Genomic DNA, 22842 nt, shown 5'->3' with positions numbered 1-22842 from the left:
TACACTCCTGGAGTTAAGAGCAGAGAAGCAAGTACCAGCTTTATATGTTTAGAAAGCACATCAAGGATCAAAGCTGTTACTCCCTCCAGAAGCCAAAGGTACCATGAATCTGCTGAGGTTACTATTAATTCATTACCCTACCTGCAGCCTGCTCAGGTGCATTTAATAGAACACGTTCAAAAAGAGCAATCATCCTTCAGCTAATTATCTTGTTTGCAGCTATCCGTACAGTAAAATGTTCTCAGTCCAGAAAATACAGAACCAATGTTTGACAGCCACACTATTAAATTAATTAGATACACACTGCTCTGACAATGTGGTGGACATACAAGTAGAGGAATGCCCTGGACTGAAAGTCATACAGAGATTCCTAACACATTACAGACAGCAGATAAATGAAGACCTGGAAGTGGAATAAGTGAAGTCACTTGAAGGAAAATATGTTATTATTTAATCTATTCATCTTACAAAAAGCAAAGAACATTTGGGATCTTCTTATAATTAAATACAATTTAATTAGCAGAGATTGAGTTACCCAATAGATTCTGAGGACACACAATGCTACAACAAAATTACTTTTAAGCAGAAACCAGGAAGCATCATTGAAACTTTCATCCTTAATTTAAACTTTCAATGATTCTTCTCTTAGAACTGCTGCCTTATTAAGCAAATATCAGTCTTATGATAAAATAAGAATAACATATAAACCGTACCTTTATTTTAGCTTTTTGTTGAGCCTCTATGGCCAGTTTTCTCAAGCCCTCCATTTCTTTTTGCAATTGTTCATTTTCTTGCTGAAGTTTTAGCCTTTGTTCACTGACAAAGGCACTCTTCTCTCTTTCTGAATCCAGAATGCTTTGCAATTTACAGATAACTTCCTGGCAACGAGATTTCTCTTCCTCAGAGCTGAAAGAGAAGAAAAGTCTTGTAGGAACTCAAGAGTTGAACAACCACCCTACTAAAGAAAAAAAAGATATATTGGGACAGATCTTTGGTGTGACCCAGCACAGCTGTTCCCATGTTTCTTCCTGAAAGTTTGTATCAGCTCAGCATGTTTAAGGGCTTGACAGCTACAACTATGCACCAGTCAGCAAAGAATTTTATCAAGATGATGGCATTCATAAAACCAACCTAATACTGTAGCAATCTCAGTAAAATGACAATGTGAAATAGAAGATTTTCATTTTTATGTTTCCAGATTCCCAACTGAGGATTGCTCTGGCGAAGTGACAGGATTTACGATTATCAGAGTGCAGAAATGACTGAAGCTTCTAAACAATTCCACACTTTTCATGCTGAAAACAACCACCTGGTCTAAAAATGTGCACCATATTTACTTTTTACCATTGTATTACTGGAACTGCAATAATGTCTATTAGCTCTGAACACACAGACCTGAAATTCAGTATGCTATGTAAACACGGTGTTCTGCATGTACTAGGAGATACCACCCTGTAGATGAATATATAAAGTAATAAATTCTGCCCCAATATTTCATAGAGTAACTTTTCCTACAAACAGTATTTAAAAATGCAGCAAGATTCCAAATAATATACTCCTATTTTAATTTTTTTTGTCAAACAGCTGCTTGCAGTTCTCATCTTGTAAAGAAAATCTTTCATTCTATAGCACGTTATGCCCTCTAATTCTTTTACAATGATTCATAATTGCCCTTGCTTCAGAATTACAGTATCTTGACACTATTCCTGCTACTGGTTAAAAAGATGTGACAAAAACCTAACGCATAATCAACAATTTAAATAGTCAGAAATAATTTCCATTGTTTTCCGTTCTAATTTCTGTAACATCCATTACTTACTTCATTTCCAGTTGTTTCAGTTTATTTTGTGTTGTCTGTAGACTTAGCTGAAGGTCACCTTTTGTAGTTTCTGCAAGTAAATATTTCTGATGCAGTTGCTCTAGTTTTCTACTGTCAGATTCATGTCCTCTGTCTTCCCTGTAAATCTGAAGAGTAAACTTAACATGTAAGATCATCTTCACCTTGCACTGGTGATTGGCACTTTAGTACTGACAAGGAGGCTACTTACTCCTCATTGCATCCTATTTTCCAGTGATTTAAAACAAAACTGAATTTCTATCACTGTTGCTGCTACTTGGAAAAAAAGTTTTCAAAGATCTGGCATTCATGTAGTTTTCTGTCTACTGAGCTTAAGTTTAACTGGAATATGTACCAACATTCTTTTGGATTATGTCAATCATCTCTCCTTTTACTTCTACACTTATCAAAGAACCCTCTTTTTCAGCTTAGTATTACAACTTTGAAACACTTTCTGAATTTAAAAAACCCAAACCTTAAAATAATACACAAAAATTTACAAATAAGAAAATCTACTCAAAAAATAAAATAAGAAAATTCAGGGAAAAAAACCCCCATGAGAAATGGGAAAAGTCAATTTATCTTTTCTTTCTGAAAAGAGATCTTAAACGTGATGCAAAAATGCATGCAGTTGCCTTACCTTTTCAAGTTCTTCTTCCACAGCTCTCTTTTCTCTAATGGCTCGTTCAATTTGACCCTGTTTTTCTCCACATTCCTATTTTAAAAAGTAATTTTTAAATACATCTAATAAAAAATAACTCAAAAGAAAAATTCAAGAAGTGCCAAAGCCAAAACCAAGCCATTGTAAATATAATTCTTGCTGCTGGTTTGTATGCATTTGATTATCTTTACATGCTCACTATGTTCTCTATAGGATCAGTCTCATTCACTATACAGACTTAGACATGCAAAACGAAACCTTTTTTTAAACAAATTTAATCCATAAATAGGTGCATATGCACTGAGTGGTTTTGGTCTCCCACATAATTTGTTACAAGTTCCTGGTACACTCAAGAATATGATGATTGTGATGCACAGACTTTCTCTTAGCATACTTTATCAACTTTCATAGTACTTCATTTCTACACACCCAACTACAGATATGCAATACTCAGCTTTCCATGCTTTATTTATCCCTGAAAGAAACAGGGATACTTAGGAAATGCCATCACGTAGGAAATATTTTCTAGAGCACAGAATCTCATTGTCAAGATGCTTCTGAACTATGATAAGAATACACATAACTGAAGTAATAAACTTACACAAACAAATGGGTGGATTTGCAGGACTGTATTATTTCATGCAGAGCCAGGCAAGTTCTCAGTAAAAGTTAAGATACGACTGTACACATGTAAGGCAAATCTGTACATTAAAGATGAATTTTCAAAGCAAATATCCTTTACACCTAAATATGAATCATTGCACTGACTGCTGAAGATGCTGCACACAGTAGCTTTTGTCAAGTAGCATGAAAGACATCGTATGTTGCATTAATGTCTGGAAACATGCAGGATGCAAAGTACTATACAATAATAAAGCATAGTCCTAGACAATTACCCATTAATCATATTTTAGTTGACTGACTTTTACCTCAGTTTAGCATTTTACTTGATCAACAAAAACTAGAAGTCTCAAATGTTTTGCTATCAAAAATATTTTAATCAGTAAACACCATACCATCTGAAGAGCTGAAATTTCTTCTGTTAGTCGAGAAATCTGCACATTATATTGCTTCTTTGCAGAGTCTAGCTGTGATGGAAACCAAAGTAAAACTAAAAAATTAATCCCTTGAATTATTTTTGCATCCTATTTTTTTATATATATATATATATACACACATACACACACACACATAGTCTATGTGTGGTGCATGTATATAAATATGGAAATATCTGGGACTGCAGTAACTGAAAACTCTCTTACTACATGAATGTTAGAAGAATGTTTATTATCAATCCATACTACTTTAACTGTGGGTGTTTCAAAAAAAAAAAGCAGAAAGGAAGACATCATAACAAGGCCTTGCAAAAAGAATAACAAGACTATCGAGAAAGCTGTGGTCCATTAGTTGCAAGATATTTGCAATTTGCGTTACAGATACTTTTAGATCACATAACAAAAGTATTTGTTAATACCTGGAGAAACATGACAACTCATAGTTTAAAATTTTACTTCTTATGCTTTTGATAGATTCACTTCTACTGAGATAATTTAAAAATAAGAAATAGGGCATTTCTGAACTTCTAAATTCTGATTAGTAAATCATTGCCACAACTAGAAGGGTTATCCTAGTTGCTCTTTAGCTCTTGCACCTTCTCCAAACCATGTATGATGTTAAATATCCCAGTTTTAAGTAATCCATACATTTTTTGTGACTCTTTCAGGTAACCACCGAGTAGAAGCACGAAAAATCTTTATTCTCATTTTGAAGGCTCTGAAAATTTAGGTGGTATGTTCCTGAAACCTCTTGAAATGAAAGAATTGGAAAGAAAAAGAATCCTTTCATCCCTATATAGTACACGTGCATGTTGTGTCATAGTGAAGAAAGTGAAAGGAGGCAAAATCAATTCACCACTGAAAACTTACAAATGAGATAATTGCTTTACACTGTTGTCCACTTGCAACAAAAGACATTGCCAACACATGCCTGTAACCAGCCTTTATTTCCTCTGGAGTTTGCCTCAAAATAAAGCAAGTCTCTTTGACATAATCATGATCACTGAGAACCTCCAGGTAGATTAGTCTGCATTTTAACTGCAGATGGGACACAACATGAAGAAAATTAATTTTGTTACTAGTTTTTTATCAGAAGAGCTTCCATTTTTCAGCTGCTCATAACAACAATAACAAAAATCATGGAGACTACAACATTCTTTTCAGTAATTTCTCTACCAAATTCTGGTTTCTAAGTGTGCTGTAATATTGAGCCTCTTGATTGTTAGCTGTACTTGGTAAAAGAGTCTTACTTGCCTAAATAGGGGAATATTTTTAAGTATCGAGATGCCAAAAAAACGATAGTCTAATTTTCAACAGGTCCTATCATCTGAATGTACATGATAAGCTTCCATCAGCAACTTCCAAGATGAGGCCATGTATCATAAATTAAATACTCTGATACCAATACAGCACTCAGTCTGTTGACGTGCTACTGAACAGAATCTCTGAAATTGAAGTGCCGTTCTTTACATCTTCACAGTGCAGCCTTCTCTATACTAGTGTCTGCACAGATGTCAACACTTTTGGTTCTTGAGAGATTTAAGAATACTATTTAGTTCAGAAGAATATATGTCTAGATAACAAAGCTGAACAGTACAGTACTGTCAGCATGCTGCCTTGCTACCAATATTATCAAAACACTTTTAAGAGAATTGCTCGTGATGACCATGCACCATCAATAGCTTTTCACACTGAGGAAAACCAAAAATTCTTCCCATTCTTTCTAAACATCATAACTTACTGCCTTTCTAATTCTTGCAGCAGTATCTTCTGCAAGTTGAGACATTTCATCTTTCATTGTTTTTATTTCCTCTTCCTTTTGTTTCTCCCCAAAGAGTGCCTAGAAAAAAATAACAACTTGAAATACTACTGATAATATTTCAGTGGTGATATAGTATCTAGTACTGAGAGAAAAAACCACAGTCACTGTTCAAAAAACCTTTTTTCCTTTTTTACTTCGGAGTAGCTGACACCGAGACCCAACAAGAAAACAAGCACAGTGAGAACATTTTGCACTAAATGCACATTCTTATACATCAGAACCACACAAAAAATTAAGTGTCAGTAGATGCCTTTTTCTATTGGGACTTATTATTGGGGCTTTCAGATTTTGGCCAGGCATTGAATTATACAGAAGAAAGCATAGGAACTCAGACCAAAAGGCAAGGCTACTCTCCAATGTTCTGATCTGGGGCCAGGATCTGTAATAAAAAATGCCAACAATAACGCATAGAAAGTTCTCTGTTAGGAAACGGAATACCTGTATATGCACACACATGCTCCTACATATAGCTAAGCATTTCTTATGGTTGATATACTAAATTACTCATCTCCCAGAAAATTAAAAGTAAAGGAATAAAAATTTATAAGCAACTAAGGAATGTGTATGCAGTCCTTTCATAGTGGATAACAATGAATCAAAAAGCTCTTTAGCATAAAAGAATGGTGAGAATTACAGAAAAAGGTGTAGCAAGGAACCCTTCCCCTGGAGGATGCAAGAAAGCTACTGATACTAAAGTATAATAGGAGATACTGGTCTGAAAAGATTACGGAATGTAGAATTCTTGATGGGTGAGATGAAAAATCCTAGATGGCACACAGAGAATATATAGATGCATAAAGGGAGAAAGACATAAAAACGTCCCTAAAGAATGATATAAATTCAGCCTATAGAAGGTTACTCACTTCAGGCAGTAACATGCCACTTCAGCAGTCATACTCTCTTTTACTGCTCCCATTCAATTCAACTTTGTATTTTACTTCTCAAACCACTCTTTTAAAATTCTTCTGATGTCTTTTTGTATGCTTAGCTTTGTGTGCTTTATAATGTTAATGTAACAGAAGCAGCATTATGATGACAGCCTGTTACTCCCAGTCCTCAACCTCTTACAGAGCAGGGAGAAGCCTCTGTGGCCGCAGTTTAAGACACAAAGAGTTAACCGATATGTATATTATGCTGCATTTATTTTATCCTGTTCATTAATAAACTTGCCATTTTGAAAAATTCAGGATGTTTTAGCCAGAGCAGTAAATTAACAAGTGTCTGCAAATTCCAGTTTATTCTTACTTACAGCATTAATCTCAACTGTTACTTATAACAAGCTACTTATTTAACTGTAACTGTTCACTTACTGTCTTAGAGATGCGATTTACATCACAATTTTTACTGGGTCACTTCCTTCTGTCACCTTCATGCGAGTTCATAGCAAATGGCATCAAATGATCTGCTGAACTACTTTTGGATGAAAAATGGTGTTCCAACACTGCTCTGATGTACTAATACTTAGCAGATGGGAAATGTAATTTATACTCCTTACCAGTAATTTTCAAATGAAAGAGTGTTTTCTGGTTTTTAAACTCTGGAAAAAAATTATTTTATTTTTACCTGTTATTCTTCGTATTCCCCCCCCTATCAGGCTGTAGGAAAATGCTGTTAAGGATTGCAATATCTTACTAAGAAAAAGGAATTGACAAGTCCAAAGGTGGCCATCAAGAGCTAGAGGATGTAAAACTTCATTTTTCACCCCTTCCTGAACCAGAGCCTAACAGGTAAAGGGAATTGTAGCAGATTGGTTCATAAAGTAAATGAGATGCGGAAAGTTATGAGGAAATTATGAAAAGGAAAAGATGCCACCAAAGGATTTCCTAAATGACTATAAATATATGGGAAGAAAGACTATAACAAGATGATAATCCTCTTTTGCATACCAAGATGAATCACAGAAGTTTAACTGCAGTAATGACCAGAACCCTAAGCTTTGTCAATATTTTAATCTATTCTGGAAGCAGGCCAGAAGGTTAGCAGGATCTCTTTAAAGAAGTTAATTCCCTTTTCTGTCAGAAAAAAGGAGGCAGGTCTGCCTCTTTTGTCACAGAACTGAAATCAGCAAGAGCACCACTAACTTCACTATTCCAAAAGTTGAAAGTAAAAAGCTAGTTTAGATACTCAGGAGGCTCCTCAAGTTTGAAAAGCAACTTCAGACTAAAAGGGAGCACTTATCTCCTTAACTGCTCAACAGTTCAACATGGTAGCCCAAATAGAACCAGTCCTAAGATTCTCCATTTATTCCCACAGACATTAGCTACACTGGGTTTCACTTACTGATGGTTAGTCATCAGATGTGCATTAAAGTTCTGTCTTGCCAGCAAACACAATTCATTAAATTTCTAAAAGTCTGACTTGAACTGAAGCTTAGCATTAGAACACAAAGAGTCCATATTAGACAAAAGTTTACCAAGCCCTGTATCCTATCTCCTAAAGGGGCAAACAACAGATACTTCAGGGAAGTTAAGAACTGGGAAAACAGGGTGACTATTTTTTTTGATCAATAGACACATCAAGACTTGCTGGATTAGACCCCGTTCTTTAGGAAGTTTTGGTGGATTGTCCTGTCATGAATTTGACTGTTTTCATACCTATACTTTTGGCATACATGTCCTACGACATTTCAATCACATATTGTATATAAAAATTTGTTTTAAGGCTTCCGCACATGTCTAGTCTTCTTGGTTGACTCCTCCCGCACTTTCCTAATTCTCCTATCTCTTGCCTGAAATGGGCTGATCAAAATAGCATATGAAGATGCACTATGTTTAAAGGCATCTTTATTTTTAACTCCCATTCTGAACATTCTATTCATTGTATCAAGCACCACTGAGGATTGCGTGACTGTATTCTTAAGAGACAACCACACCATCTCCTAAACCATTTTTTGACTGGTAAGACTAAATTCAGAACCCAGTATGGCACATTTGAATTTCTTCTGCCATTTTATAATACACTAATAAACACCTTTGCAATTTTTTCCTGACTGCAGACTTCACCCACTCATTACTCAGTCACTTTTCCAGATTTCTTCTGAATAATTAAGAACTGAACACAGAACTCGCCCTCTTGGTGACCTATATCCATCATGCAACAAAAGTCCCTTTAGTTTTAGCTCTTCTTTCCTAACCATTAATAAATTATAAATTCATAACAGGACCTTCCTTTTTATTCTGACAGCCCAATTTGTTTATAAGTATTAGATAACAATACTTGAATTTTGAAAATTCAAGTTCACGTACAGTATTATCACTTAGATCACCTTTATCCAGGCACCGAACATATTCTTTGAAATTTAAACTGTATGACAAGTCTAAGTAATGTATGGTCATTCACAGTTTGCTATCTTATGCATTACTAATTTTAGTACAACAGACATAAAAGAAGCTTGGTTGTGTATGCATGTATGCCTGCAAGAATATATAATCAGGCACTTCACAACTGTAAGTGATGAAAGTATTCTAGTATCTAAGAAATATCTTCATCCACTGCCTTACCTGACTTTTCTGTAGGTTAGCTTCTTCTAAGAGCTGTATGCAATCTTGTAATTTTGCAACAGCTTCATGTTTCTCCCTTTCTAGATTAGCATACTTTGTCTGAAGCTCTCCGATTTGTTTCTCCAGGGCTGTTCTTTCTGTTCTCAGCTGTTCAGCGTCTTCGACAGTAACACGTAATCTACAAGATAGTAGTAATTTTACTCATTTAACAGTAAGATGCTTAATTAATACTCTAATTCTTTCAAACTAAACTAATGAAGTATTTATACATAAGTTGCCAAAACTGCACTCCTGGTTTTCTGCTTGTTTTTGGACAGAGTCTTTGACTTTAATATTCATCAAGTCCTAGAAAGAAACAGAATTAAAGGAGTTAACTCACATATCTGATCTCACAAGATCCTTAGAAGAATGTTGCTATCCTGGGATACATCACTGAAAATGTTCTATATTAAAACAGAATAGAACAGCCCCAGAAGGAATAGTTTCCCTCTGAGGAGGAAATGGAATAATTGGATGTGGGCAATGAAGTTGCAGCTATACCATTAGAACAAGAAAACCACTGGCAATTTTACAACAGCTCAGAAATTCTTATTGTTTAATTATGATTGTCAGTATTGGTAGGAATGAGAAAGGGCAAGATAGCCTCAGAGGTATCCTCAAAAAAGCCTCAGAAAGTTCCACAAGTGCTGCTGGTTCAATAAAGTGCATGGTTCCAAATATCCATAGCAAGCACTTTGGCAACACTTGGGCTGCCTTTTCGAGCAGCCATGCATTTTTATTTTCTAACATGTTTGTAACGAAACATACGAAGACAGACAACCACTCTATTTCTGTAGAGCCAAAGCACAATTTTTGTTCTACAAAAACCTGAAGAAAATAATAAAACTAGCTAATTCCTTAAGACATTCTAAAATAAACTTAAGAGCCTCCACAATGCTTAGGCCAGTGAAATTCATCAAGTAGAGGTAGCCACACAAGTCTGTGCAACTCCTCAAGGCAGTACTTGACCACATGGTCACAAGGTTGGTTCCCTAGTAATTATTTTGTTTCTAGAGTTACTTCAGAGTCTGCTAATCACGCTCAGAAGGCCGTGACCAAGAAGGGAAGATAAACCGTCACACAATTATTTCAATAAGAAATTTACAAATTCTTCTTAGTTATCAGGTCACTTCACCAATGTTAATAATTCAACAACTGTTTGTGATACTTGAATCAAAATCACTGTGCTCAGCTACGTGTCACATCCTTGGAAAGCGAAGGCGAGGCAGAAAAAATCCACACAAAAGAACCTGATTTAGTCTTAGATCTTCCAATAGATAGTGCTGGAATTAAAGTTCTACTCCTTCGCAGGTATTCAAACTACTTTTGTAACTAGCATTTATACTTAAGAAGTGCGCTTTAACAATTTTATTAAATGATCTTTTTTGTATAAAGATTGCTGAACTAAGACCTGAAACCAAATCTTATTTAACATAGAAGGAAAAATCTGTATTCACCTCAAAACCAGCTAGTTTACATAAACATTTTCAAATTTCAGTGTGAATGTTTTTCTTTAGAACTCCACCTAAAGCTAACAAGAGTTGAGTAACTAGAATTTATGCACTAGAATGAAAAATATATGCTTCATTTTTTCTCCATTACAGTCAATAAAATCAGGTGGTCTGTTTTATCATTTTAAATACATTGAAATCAGAAGCTGTTCTGAAAGGTTGCAGAATAGAACAAATAAGATATAGAGCAGCCAGGTGTAAGATATCTGCATTTTGAAGAAACAGAATTGCTCAGAAACACAAAACCCAGAGGCTGAAAAAACCATAGTATTTTATGTCACTTGCATGTATCCTGCTATTAAAATCAATGAGATCTCTTTACCTTGTTTCTAATTGTTTTATACTAGACTGCATTTGCTGCAAGCGTTTGTCAGATGCTGTTTCTCTTTGCTGGGCAGTTATCACATCTTCTTCCTAGAAAGAATATATGTATTATCCAGACATCATCTGATCCTCCCTGAACAAAATAAAGACACGCTAACATAAACCAAGTTAGAGAACAACTTGTGATTAATTTAACCTCAGCATTCAGATAACTGACTAGCCATTCAGTTGTAACAGAAAATTATTCCTTTCTCTAGCATACCTTTCTCTCCAACTGGCCTTGAAGCTTCTCTGTCAATCTGGTCATTTCATCAACCTTAGCATTTGCTGTCTGCCCATCTATTTTGGCTTGCCTGTATAAAGAAAACAGTCTATGAATTATATTTCAATTATTATAGGAGAAGAAACCAGCTAGTTTACAACATTGTTGAAGTAGCTGTGAAAGGCAGTCAGATTTCATAATACTGTTCCTACAAAGCAGAAAAGGTTTCCCCCTTTTTCTCCTTCTTACTATGTGGCACAGTGAGAAAGGAATACCAAATTCATTAAACAACTGTCCTGTGGAAATGACTTCTTAAGGATAGCTTAACAGGAAGGTGTATGTGTTGATTAAATATTTGGGAGGACTAGGCAATCAAAAAATTAAGTGATTCAATAACTTAAATATAACTGACCACAGATACTTAATGGAGAAATCTTTTTTAGAATTAGATACCACTTTTTAAAGCAATTTGACTAGGAATTAAAAAAAAAAATCATTAACCACTTCTGAAGAATTTAACTGATGTGCTTTGTAATCTGGGTAGGTTTTATGAGCTGAAACAGAAAAGGAAAAAAAAATGGACTAGTTAACGAATCAGACTTCCTCCTCAGTAGAAAAGCTTACTGAAATAAGCAACCCTTCTACTCCTCTGACTTGGGAACAGAAAGACACAGAGAGTCCTTCACCTGGGGTGTAACCCAATTATTCAGCCTGCATATTAGGCTAAATTTAAAGACCAATAATTGAATGTATGATACAGTTAAGAAAGAGCAAACATATTAGATAAGCTAATGCAATCTGGAGCACTAATAGTCATGAAAGAAGCTAGAAAATATTTAATACTTTTAAGAATCAACTTCGAGCAAAAATTCCTTATAGGAATAATAATTTTGATTTAATGGCGTAAAAGACAAAAGCATATTATACCTATATGAATGTCTTAAGCAAATTAAGCATAATCCTAACAAGTCTATAGCAAATACTTAATTTCAGCTTAATTAATCAGAAAAACTAATTCTGTTATAATTTCTTTAAAAAGCAAAACCAAAGATAAAGACATTATTCTCAGACACATGGTCCTTATTGCAGGTCCAAAACTTTGATCTTACTCCATCTGAATCATGCACCTTTCTCCAACAAAAAGTACTGTTAAATTTATGAGGACATTAAGTTGCTTCCCTCAAAATATTTAAAATGTGCTGTAAAATAGAACAAAAACTCAAAACCCAGCATAAGAAGGGAAAAATAAGAAAAAAAAAAGGAGGACATAAAACTCAGAACAGCTTAAGTATTAAAAATGCATTTTAATTACTAGATTCAGATCAAATTCAGAGGTGTGTGTCTACAAATTGATTCTAAAGATACAGCTTTTATTCTTCACTGTGCAATATACCCTTAACATAATCTTGGCAAGTTCTCTCTGTTTAAAAGCTTTAAGATTCTGAAATGCAGATACATGCCCTAGCAATGCCAAGTTTCTTAGCTAGTATGTTTTATCTACAGATCTTTAAAAATATCTCATTAGCATATAGATTAAAACATTTTTAATACCTGCAGCTAAACTCAACAGTTCACGTCACCAGAGAAGACCATTTGATCACTGACTGTTAAGCAGCCCTTCTCCAGAGACGGCTGCTTGTAGTTAATTCAAGAGAACAATAATACAGTGAACTAAATGATTAACTGTATGCAAGAGAGCTTTGAAACACTAAAGCACTAATAGATGTTTTAATAAAAATTCTAGCATATAAATATGCGATGTCTGTTCAGTCCTCAATTCTCTACAGAAATACGTTAAATATTACATTGTCTCTATGCATGGCAGCTTATGACCCTTAAAAGCTAGTGTAATAGTACGTAAATAGTACGCAAATAGTACAGTGCAATTGTACATTTTATACTGAGTTTATGTTCACATTGATGAGAAGCAATGACTCAGTTCTCAAACACTTCTTAGGGAGTTTTTGCCCCAATGTCAATTTTTTATTTTGGGTAAGGTCAGCTTCTGATCTAAAGAATAAAAGCTATTATCAATCTGAGAATAATTTCCAGCAGAACTCTTAATTTTGTCTTCATTTTCCCAGATGACTTGCCAAAACTTAATCTAGCAGTCTTCCTTTAGGCATACATACTGGAAATATACGATGACAATACGTCAGGAGCATGTTTGAAGTGTTTTACAGCTACATGTGTCAGATTGTATATTTTGCTATGTATTAATCTTAAAATACTTAAAATTTATCAACACCAATAAGCTTAGCAATATCAAAAGCTCCAAAATGACACTCAATCTAGGCCGTACAAACCTAAATAAAACCTAAGTTCTCTTATACGCAAGTTGTTTATTTTTAAAATCTACTTTTCCTCCCCAAACTTGTTACTCTATCACCATAAATCAATGTAAATCTATTAAAAACATCCAAAAGGATTAGAATTGTCTGCAATATATGCTATAAAATCCATGCAAACTACATCTATGTAACTTCATGTAAGAGAAACAACTGGTGAAAACATTCCAGACTCCTTTGAGAATCACTGCAACACTTACTTTAGAGCTATATAGAACTGCTGTTATTAGCTTTCTGAGTAAAACATAGTACTGTTTTCAGGGCTGCAAGAACTTTTAGGTGATCCGAGAGGAAAATGAGTGTAATCAGTGCTTGTAATTAGAGATGCAAAATTCCTCTGAGACCCTCTTTGCCCAAAACTGAGAACGCCATGGGGAGAGTAACAATGACAGAGGTCGCTCGAGATCACTGCCAGGCAGATTAAACAGTTACAAAGAGACTTCTGAGAAGATGACAGCTTGAAAGGAAACATGAAAACTTGTGATTGTGGGTGACAGACCTTAGAGTGACAGCCCAGCAGTGAAGCTGTGTTTGACCCTGCCAGGAGTCACTTCATGGGCATTGCCACCTTTTCCCAAGTCTGAGAGCAGCCATCCCACCAGACTCCAGGAGTAGCCTGCAACCAGCAGGCAGACCGACAGCCCAGGGTGAAATAAATGGGGACCAACATTATCAGGTGTGTGCATGGGAACTCATGGGGTGCCGTCTCAGCAGGGCACAATTAACAGACTTCAGGAAGCAGCGCAAGTACACATAAAGCTGGAGCACCCACACCTTCAGCAGGAGGGGTGTGCACAGGGGAACATGTGAGTCTCAAAAAGGGAGTATCTGCGCACACATGCCCACACTTCGATTCCATGCTTCCTGTGGGAGAGGATGTGCGTACCTATGTAAGAGCAAGCAAGAAAGGGTGTGTGAGATCAGTCGCAATTACTTTGTGGGATCAGTTACACAAGGCTGTTTATAGATTTGTGTTTGTTTATTCACATATTGGAAATGCCTAGTATCATGGTTTACCTGTTATTATTAATATTGATCATTAATGCATAGGCTACCGATTGTCCATTTATTGATTAATATCATGCAGTTAACTGCTTTGATTGACTTAAGCCACATGTGTTGAGCAGTCTTGCCCAGCTAGAACATATTAAATCAGAAATCTAGTGTTCTGAAAGAAGGAAGATGACTACTCTAGCCCTGTGGATACTTAGATGGAAGTCTAAATTCACTCACAATTTCACTATTTATAAAACAGCAACTAATTGAAAATATGCATGCATATTTGGGCACATGTGAGTAAAATTTCAGAGTAAGATGATCCACTAGCTTTCAGTCCATCCCAGGGACATCTACCTTTTAATATACCTTCTTCCTGAAGCAGTCACTTAAGCAGAAAACATGCACTTCCCTTCTACTATCCACGCTCATTGCCATATGGACAGTTAGACAGATCCTTCTGTGTATGCATGGCTACAAATCAAAGAGTTTGGCCATTTTGGTTGTCATGCCATATTCTAAATTATTTGATCAAAGTGGTATCATTAAAGAATTTCAGATAGCTCCAAAGATCAAGCCTAAAAAAGTTTCCTTTAAAAAAAATGAAATAAAGGTGAGACCAAAGGAAATCACATCATCTGTAATTTCGACAAAAATACTAAACTGGTTGTTCAACCACAACATAAGTGATTTTAAGGTTATTGGGTTTTTTTGGGGGGTTTTTTTTGTTTTTTTTTTTTTTTTAATCAAAGCCACTGAGTATTAGAAATGCAGTAATAAACTGAATGTTGATAGCTTTTGTTGAATGTCTAAAATAGGTTCAGTTAATGCCAATTGCTTTCATATCCACTTATTACAAGTCAACATAAACATGTCAATGCAAGACTAAAGATTTATAGATGAATGAGATACCAAAATGGTAAAATTCAGTACTAATACCCTCTGCAAGGAAAGAAATTCCAAAAAAGTAGGGATATGAAAATGTTGTTCTTTCCCTTTCAAGAATTAAATAGTAGCATGCACAAGCAAAGTGCAAGTGATGACTGAGTTTAGAAATACTTTATTTTAGCAAATACCCTAAATACCACCTTAATCTTTGATTGCTTGTCACAACATTTTCCCTCTCCAAAACACACTACTATTGAGAATAGTTTTTCCGTGGAAAAATCTTGGCTAATAAAAGTGAAGTGCTAACAAGTTCCCCTCAAAAACACATCTTCAGTGATTGAGGTAACTTGGCATTTCTAAGCAGGTTCTGGTCCTAGATTTATTTTACAAAGGAAAGGGAAAAATAAACATTGTTTAAAACAAAATTCTTCTAGTAAGTAAACCGTAAGGTACCAAGCAGGGGGTGGTGAAAGCACAATACTAATTTTTATTGCTCTAACAGAAAGTTTGGATACAACCAATCCTGAAAAAAAAAGACCTATTTTAAAATTGATTAATAAATATTCAACAGTGACTAATATTCAACACTGATGAATCTGTCCATTCACTCTAAACCTGTATCTTTTACTCCGAGTATTGTGACACAGTAACTTTAATATCTACAAATAGTACAACTAGACTTATTAAATAGACGCTGAAATTTGTATAACACCCGATGTGTACAGTGATAAGCACTTGGCATTACAACAGATACCAATTGCTCTTCGTATAATATTTTGTATGGGTTTGGAAGAGAGGAGAGGGAACATCTGATGTAGCTGTTCTTTCTTGGAGGGATAAAACCAGTATCAGCATGCATTCAGCCAACCTAGGTGTCTAAATACCAGCTTTACCTGCAAAAGCTGCATACAAAATTGAGCGCATGAACACGTGTGCATGCACAAACACACAGAGCCATCTGTAACTGTTTACATAAAAATGGAAATTTTTACCATTTTTGGGGTGACGTTCTTTAAAATCAAACAATGAAACTAACTGAAACATCACAGCAGTCCAACCATATTAAATATTTTAATCACAGTATCAAAGGAAATTACAGTAACTAAAAATCAAAGGAAAAATTCATAATTAAACAAAAATTTAAGTACATTATAAATTTTAAACTTATAAAAGTTTATTTTAAAAAGCTTATTTAAAGCTTTAGGTAATGCTATACAAAAAATATCACTAAATAATTAATCCATTTCCTTTTTATTGTCAGTCCACAAATCTACCATTTACTGAAATTAAATTTTACTTTGACCTCAGCCATCACTAATTAAAAGAGTTAACAGTTACAGTCAACTGGCATTGAACAGACTTTGGCTGTAAATACAAATAATCATGAAATTGTGTCACAGATATTCCTCTCATTTTCCGTGATATACTTCAGGAATATAATTAACATTTCTCTTACCTCTAACTTTCAAAGAGCCTATGGTTTAGAGCTCTTTATTGAGAAACAGTGAATAGAAATTTTATTAACAACATTAGAACTCGAAGCTACTTTGAACATTCAAATTTCAGAACTGCATTGAGTAATTCTGTAACTGGATTTTGAGCAAACTGTATTCTAATGAAAACCTATCTTCAGAGTCAATTTTGCTTTGATACTGATACATTGTTCCTTTTAAATCAAAGGTCAAATGTTAAATGTTTCAGGAAGCAGCTGAACCAAACAATAACTGGAAATATGCTACCCTAATGCTAATGATGCACACATTTCTAACAAACTTCAGAGGCATTAACTGAAACCGTTTTAACTATCGCTATCAAGTCAGTTTGCAGTACAAACAAGGCCCATGATAGAGCAGCAGGTTACAAAAAGCTATAGAAAAGATATTAAATTATTTTTTAAATTGCCTGGTTTATACCTCAGTTGTTTTCGTAGCTGCTCTAGTTCCACATTCTGTTCTGCTACAGTTTTCAGAAACTGTTGATTGCTCTGCAAAATAAGGAGGTATTTGTAACATGTTTCTTACTGTATTGACATGTTATAAATTCAGATTTGTCACACGGCACTTCTACAGAATATAGTAAGCATAAAAATAGCCAATAAGGTCTGTTGAACACTGTTGCTGGTCTCCAAGCGCCAAGGTTTAGGTAGAGTATTTCAGAAAAGCAAATACAGAGTGATGTTACCTAATCCTACCCTTCTTTCCCCATATTTTGGTAGTGCAAGAACTTCCTGAGATAAGGAATTGTAATAACTCAGACCGACCATCTGTATTCCCATCTAGTTTAGGTGTCTAGAATACCTTGTGACAATAAGTACCACAGTAGACCTCATATTGCTGGAAAGAATTCCTTTGGTTTAGAGACAGAGAAAAAATGAGCAAGTGCTCCTCCTTCATTTTTTCTATGCCAGCCATAGTGCTGGAGGTGTCATTCTCCTTAGATTGTCTTCTCACTTGAGAATCATTTCATATTTTTGTTACTCTACTAGCCTTTTCTAGATCTTACATATACATTTCACTGAGATATTAGAGATGACCACAGCTGCAGGCAAGCATTCAAGATGCTGCTGTACTGTGGACTTAAGCACAGTATATTCCCTTTCCCTGACTCCTAATAATTGCTGACATTCTTCTTGCTTTTTTGACTGTTGCCAAGAATTGTTTTCAATCACTTCCTACTTCTAAAATACCTATTCAAAGTGGTAACAGTTAATTTCAAGACCATCACAGAGTACCCAAAGTGAAAGCTCCCTCTTGCCTACATGCATTATTTTGCTTTTATTAATAGCAAAGAAGTGTCAGACAAAATTCACTCAGATGCTCGGTATCATGAGATCTTTCTGCAAATTTCTGCAGTTTACTTCAGTTTTCACTACCCCAAATACTTTAACATCAGTAGTGAACACTGTTGCCTTAATATTGAATCTAATTTCCAGAACATTCATAAATATGCTGAACAACTCTAACCTGAGCACATCTAGGAAACACAGCTGTTTTACCACAATAAAAAAGCTGACTAATTACTCTGTCTCTTCACTTCCTATTTTTCAGTTTATTAGTTCAAGAAAGGCCATGCTTCTTTATACCATGACATATTTGTGTCTTTGGTAACAGACCTTTCCTAATGTTTTTTGCATAATGCAAACAAATGGATTACCTTTATCTTATCATCTGTTTCATCTCTTTCAAAGAGTTCACATATTTCACTCTCTCCTCTCCACATCATACCTTTCCAATTTTATGACTTTAAGCATTCAGTGATTCTGTTTTGTGAGGTACCTACTACCAATTTGCTCGTAACAGCAGATCAAACAGTCTGTAACTTCCAAATCCTCAGCAAAACTGCTTTAAAAGCTCATAATTGTATTCGCTTGAGATTGTTTTCAGACAGCAACTCCCCCAGTAACTCTAAAGTATCTATCTTTAGAGAGTAGTTAATTTTGAGACCACCACTGACTATGCAAGGCAAAAATTCCTCTCTGAGAGCATTATTCCGCTTTTATTAATACTGACAAAACAGCTTGTAAACAGGACAACTACTCACAAGATACAATTCTGTAGAATCTGCAATATACTACTCAACATTGGTAAGGACTCAATTGGAGCATTATACTGTTTCCAGCACCACAGTTCAAGAAAGATGGCACAATTAGAAAGAATTTAAAGGTGAGCAAGAAGAATGATTAGACATCTTAAAAACATTGTCAAAGGACATATAAAGACTTGACTTGCTTAGAACAGAATAAAAAAAGCAGGGAAAGGGAAAAGATGGCAATACAAAAATTTTCAATAACAGAGGCATCACAACAAAGAATGTAGTAAACTTTCCTTCATACCTACAATATTTCCAAATAAACAGGCTTATATTTTAACAAGAGGTCAGATGTGAGGAAAAAAGGTTCCAGTGACAAAGACAGAAGAGAGTAGACAGCCTCTAGTAGGTTAGGAGTCTTTTTGCACTGCCAGTATCCGAGACAAACATTCATCAAAAAAATCACACAGGAATCATATCTTTCAGAGAAGAAGCTGCTCAGCCAGAAACTTCAAGTTTTTCACCTTGATTTTTGTAAGATATTAAAATTGTTTGTCAATCCTGGAAGTTCTAGGCTAAAGCTTAGAGACTACAAAGTCTCACAATCTATGGATATGGATGAAGCACTAGGAGATGATTAGAGCTCAGAAAAATCCCTGAAAAGGTCAGTGACAAAGACACTGAAGCCAGCAGAGCCAAACTAGGAATCGATAAACATGTGACAGAGCTAGCCTATATAAGAGGTCATCATCAAAAGAAGCGTGACCAGCAGGTCAAGGGACATGACTGTCCCCCCCTACTCGGCTCTTGTGAGACCCCACCTGGAGTACTGCATTCAGCTCTGGGGCCCCCAACATAAGGAGGACATGGAGCTGCTCAAGCAGGTCCAGGGGAGGGCCACAAAGATGATCAGGGGGCTGGAGCACCTCTCCTATGAGGAAAGGCCGAGAGAGTTGGGGTTGTTCAGCCTGGAGAAGAGAAGGCTCCAGGGAGACCTTACAGCAGCCTTCCAGTACTTACAGGGGGCCTACAGGAAAGATGGGGAGGGGCTCTGTAACAGGGAGTGTAGTGATAGGATGAGGGGTAACAGTTTTGAACTGAAAGAGGGTAGATTTAGGTTAGATATTAGGAAGAAATTCTTCCCTGTGAGGGTGGTGAGGCACTGGGACAGGTTGCCCAGAGAGGTTGTGGATGCCCCATCCCTGGAAGTGCTCAAGGCCAGGTTGGATGGGGCTTTGAGCAACCTGGTCTAGTGGAAGGTGTTCCTGCTCATGGCAGGTGGGTTGGAACTAGATGCTCTTTAAGGTCCCTTTCAACCCAAACCATTCTATGGTTCTATGATTTTCTGCTTTGTGAACATGGTTTTGAACGTGTGACTTAAGTACACTCACCACATACTACAATTCTGAGTTTAAGTTTACCACTGAGTTCCTGAAGAAAGAGGTTGCATAGTATTAAGAGCTACCCTCTCAACCACCCTAACCTGCTGTTTGGAATTCAGAAAAAAAGCCATTACTACCTGATGTTTTACTATCCCTAGAGAAGTTTGCAAATCTGAATGGCACAATTTCTTTTTCAACCAGGTATATATGAAGGACTTTTTGCTTTTCTTTTATACTTTGAGGCTCTGGTAGTGAAAAAAAAAATTTACTAGGTCACTGTTCACAAGGTTTTACTTACCAACTCTATTTTCTCATTGGCTATATGCAGTTGCCGAGTCAACTGTTGAAAGCCCGTCAGTTGATCCTAAAAAGAGAATTCAGAGCTTCTTGTAATCATCATTATCATAAAGAGTGTATAATTAGAGAGTTTCATAGTCAACAGAAAACATTTTCAAAAAATTCATATGTGTTGCAGGAAATTCAATATGCCTTTGTAGATTTTATTTAGATTGCTTTTAGCTGCTGACCTAGTAATCTGGAAAATTAGATTTACTACTGAAAAATGTATCTGAATTTCACTCAGTTACAAATTGCCTCCTTCCAAAACTCATACACGCTTACTGTCAAAATATGAACGCATACACAAGTAGTGCCTTTAAAGAGCCACACAGACTATGATGCTACCAGAAGCATTTTTGCTAAGAGCAGTAGCAGACATGTACCCCTCAATTAAAAAAGGCCTGTATGGATATGTTTAATTTGCTTTTTGCCATATAGGATGTCTTGTGTCCATACAAAAAAACCTGTTCAATTAAACTCTTGAGTCCCTGAACACGAACTCTGTCATCCTAGGAAAAACAGCATAACAAAGAAAAAAAAAAAAAAAATCCATCTGCAGCATGCCAAGTGTCTTCAGAGCATACAGAACACTCAAGCCCCTGAGCTGGAGTATCTACTAATTGCGCTGCGTTTATTTAACAGTCTCAAGGCCAAGTATATGCTCAAAACATATTCCAACAACTCCCTTATTTACTATGTCCAACCCTTACAACGATATCCTCTCTCATCTTTGCTTTCTGTCAATTCTAATTCTAGTTGATCTTACCTATTTCTATTTACCTCTGACAGCTATTTTCTGCTCCTCCATTAAAAGCAAAACCTAAAATAGAAAAGTTTATTTAACTGAAAAGCCATTTTCTGTGGCAGACCAGTGGCATTTAAGAATAAAAGGCAGCTCAACCTCATTCTTGTTACAATGGCATTAAAATCCACCACGAATTTAGTTACCAATGAAAAGTGGAATCTGACAGCCCTAAACCCTCCAACAGCTACCAATAACTCTGTATGTTCTACCATGTGTATGTTACCAATAACTGACAATGCAACACAAGAAATAATCTAATAAAAGGAACAGGAGCAAAAAGATGGAACTACATGTAGATAAGAGTCCTCATAACTATTACTTGAAATAATTACGAAACTTGAAAGCGTACAATAGCTGTACAGATATTTTTCCTGTTTCTTGGAAAAGAACATATTGGTGAGGTGGACTTAATACCACAAAAGAACCAAAATCAGTAAAAAAAAAATTTCTGTTATGTAGGTAAGCTGTAATTGTGCCCACAAGTATAGGGTACTTGAAAATGGAAAGGAAATGTTAAAAAAAAATTGTAACATCTCTTTACAGACCTAGAAATATCTGCAGCGAGGTACATACAGGCATGAAGTTTCTATTAGTTCTTCACACTATCTTTATACAGCACAATTTTCACACCATCTTTATATAGCACATCAGAGCACAACAGCTTTTCTGAACTAAGATTTCCTGACAGGTCTTCCCCAGAAACAGACTGCTAAACACAAGCTAGCATTAGAAGAATACTGGTGAACTTGAGTTTTCATTTGTTTCACACACTTCTTTACTGAATAACAACAGAAAACAGAGACTACTTTTCCTACTATACCACTGTGATCTTACAGACAAAATTCAGGATTCAAAAATAGGAGAAAACATGGAAGACTTCCACCTCACAACTTGGAAATCTTTAGCAGCTTTTTCAGATGTTGAGCTCTACTGAAGATTTCCAACCATGCAATTCAAACACATGATTATTTATATGCACATGCATATATTGGGTACATATACACGCACCAAGACTCAGACTCAGTGCATTCCCCAAGTTCCTGCCCATATATTTGGAATAAAGAACTCTTCCAATTCTAACTGTATTTAGCTGATGAATCAGTGACCACATCTGACCACTCAACTTTAGATGACTATTATGGAAAATAATTAACAGTACTGGTAGAACCCCCCCACTTCCGTTTGACTACACACAAACCCAGAATCTCTACAGCATAGAAAGACATTCCAAAATTAACAAAAACGTAAATGAAAATTACTTTCTGCTTTTGCCTTTCAGCCACATGAATCTGCGTTTCAGTCATGCGTTCCTGGTACTGCCGCTGGAGTCGATCATGCTCCTGCAATACAGTCTGCCAGAGCTCTATTGCTTGTTCTTTTTCCTAAGTTAGAGAACAATGGTTTGTATAAAATATTCTATTATAGCACATTTACCTTCATCTATCATTCTCTAAAAAGAGAGATCTTCTATTTTGAAGAAATGCCAGTTTCTGTAATTTTCTCTGCACACATTACAACTACACAGACAAAATACCAAATTTAGGT

At 35.7% G+C, this 22842-nt stretch overlaps 1 protein-coding gene across 5 annotated transcripts in view; it reads right to left on the bottom strand.

Annotated features, from left to right (window-relative positions):
• Window positions 1-22842, bottom strand: part of SCLT1 (sodium channel and clathrin linker 1) — a 46744-nt gene that overhangs the window by 17047 nt on the left and 6855 nt on the right. For all 5 annotated transcript variants that reach the window (XM_010564479.1, XM_010564478.1, XM_010564480.1 and 2 more), the window contains 11 exons: window positions 22557-22679; window positions 20452-20517; window positions 17157-17227; window positions 11012-11102; window positions 10748-10839; window positions 8876-9053; window positions 5295-5393; window positions 3515-3586; window positions 2478-2552; window positions 1820-1965; window positions 714-906 (listed from right to left, as the gene is read on the bottom strand). In XM_010564479.1, the coding sequence (XP_010562781.1) occupies window positions 714-906; window positions 1820-1965; window positions 2478-2552; window positions 3515-3586; window positions 5295-5393; window positions 8876-9053; window positions 10748-10839; window positions 11012-11102; window positions 17157-17227; window positions 20452-20517; window positions 22557-22679 (1206 nt within the window). The remainder of the gene's footprint in view (window positions 1-713; window positions 907-1819; window positions 1966-2477; window positions 2553-3514; window positions 3587-5294; window positions 5394-8875; window positions 9054-10747; window positions 10840-11011; window positions 11103-17156; window positions 17228-20451; window positions 20518-22556; window positions 22680-22842) is intronic.

The sequence above is a fragment of the Haliaeetus leucocephalus genome, unplaced genomic scaffold (genome assembly GCF_000737465.1).
Source record: "Haliaeetus leucocephalus isolate CR32 unplaced genomic scaffold, Haliaeetus_leucocephalus-4.0 Scaffold181, whole genome shotgun sequence".
Taxonomy (NCBI): Eukaryota; Metazoa; Chordata; class Aves; order Accipitriformes; family Accipitridae; genus Haliaeetus; species Haliaeetus leucocephalus.
Note: the sequence above shows the minus strand (reverse complement) of the source record. Positions and strands in the feature narration are given on the sequence as shown.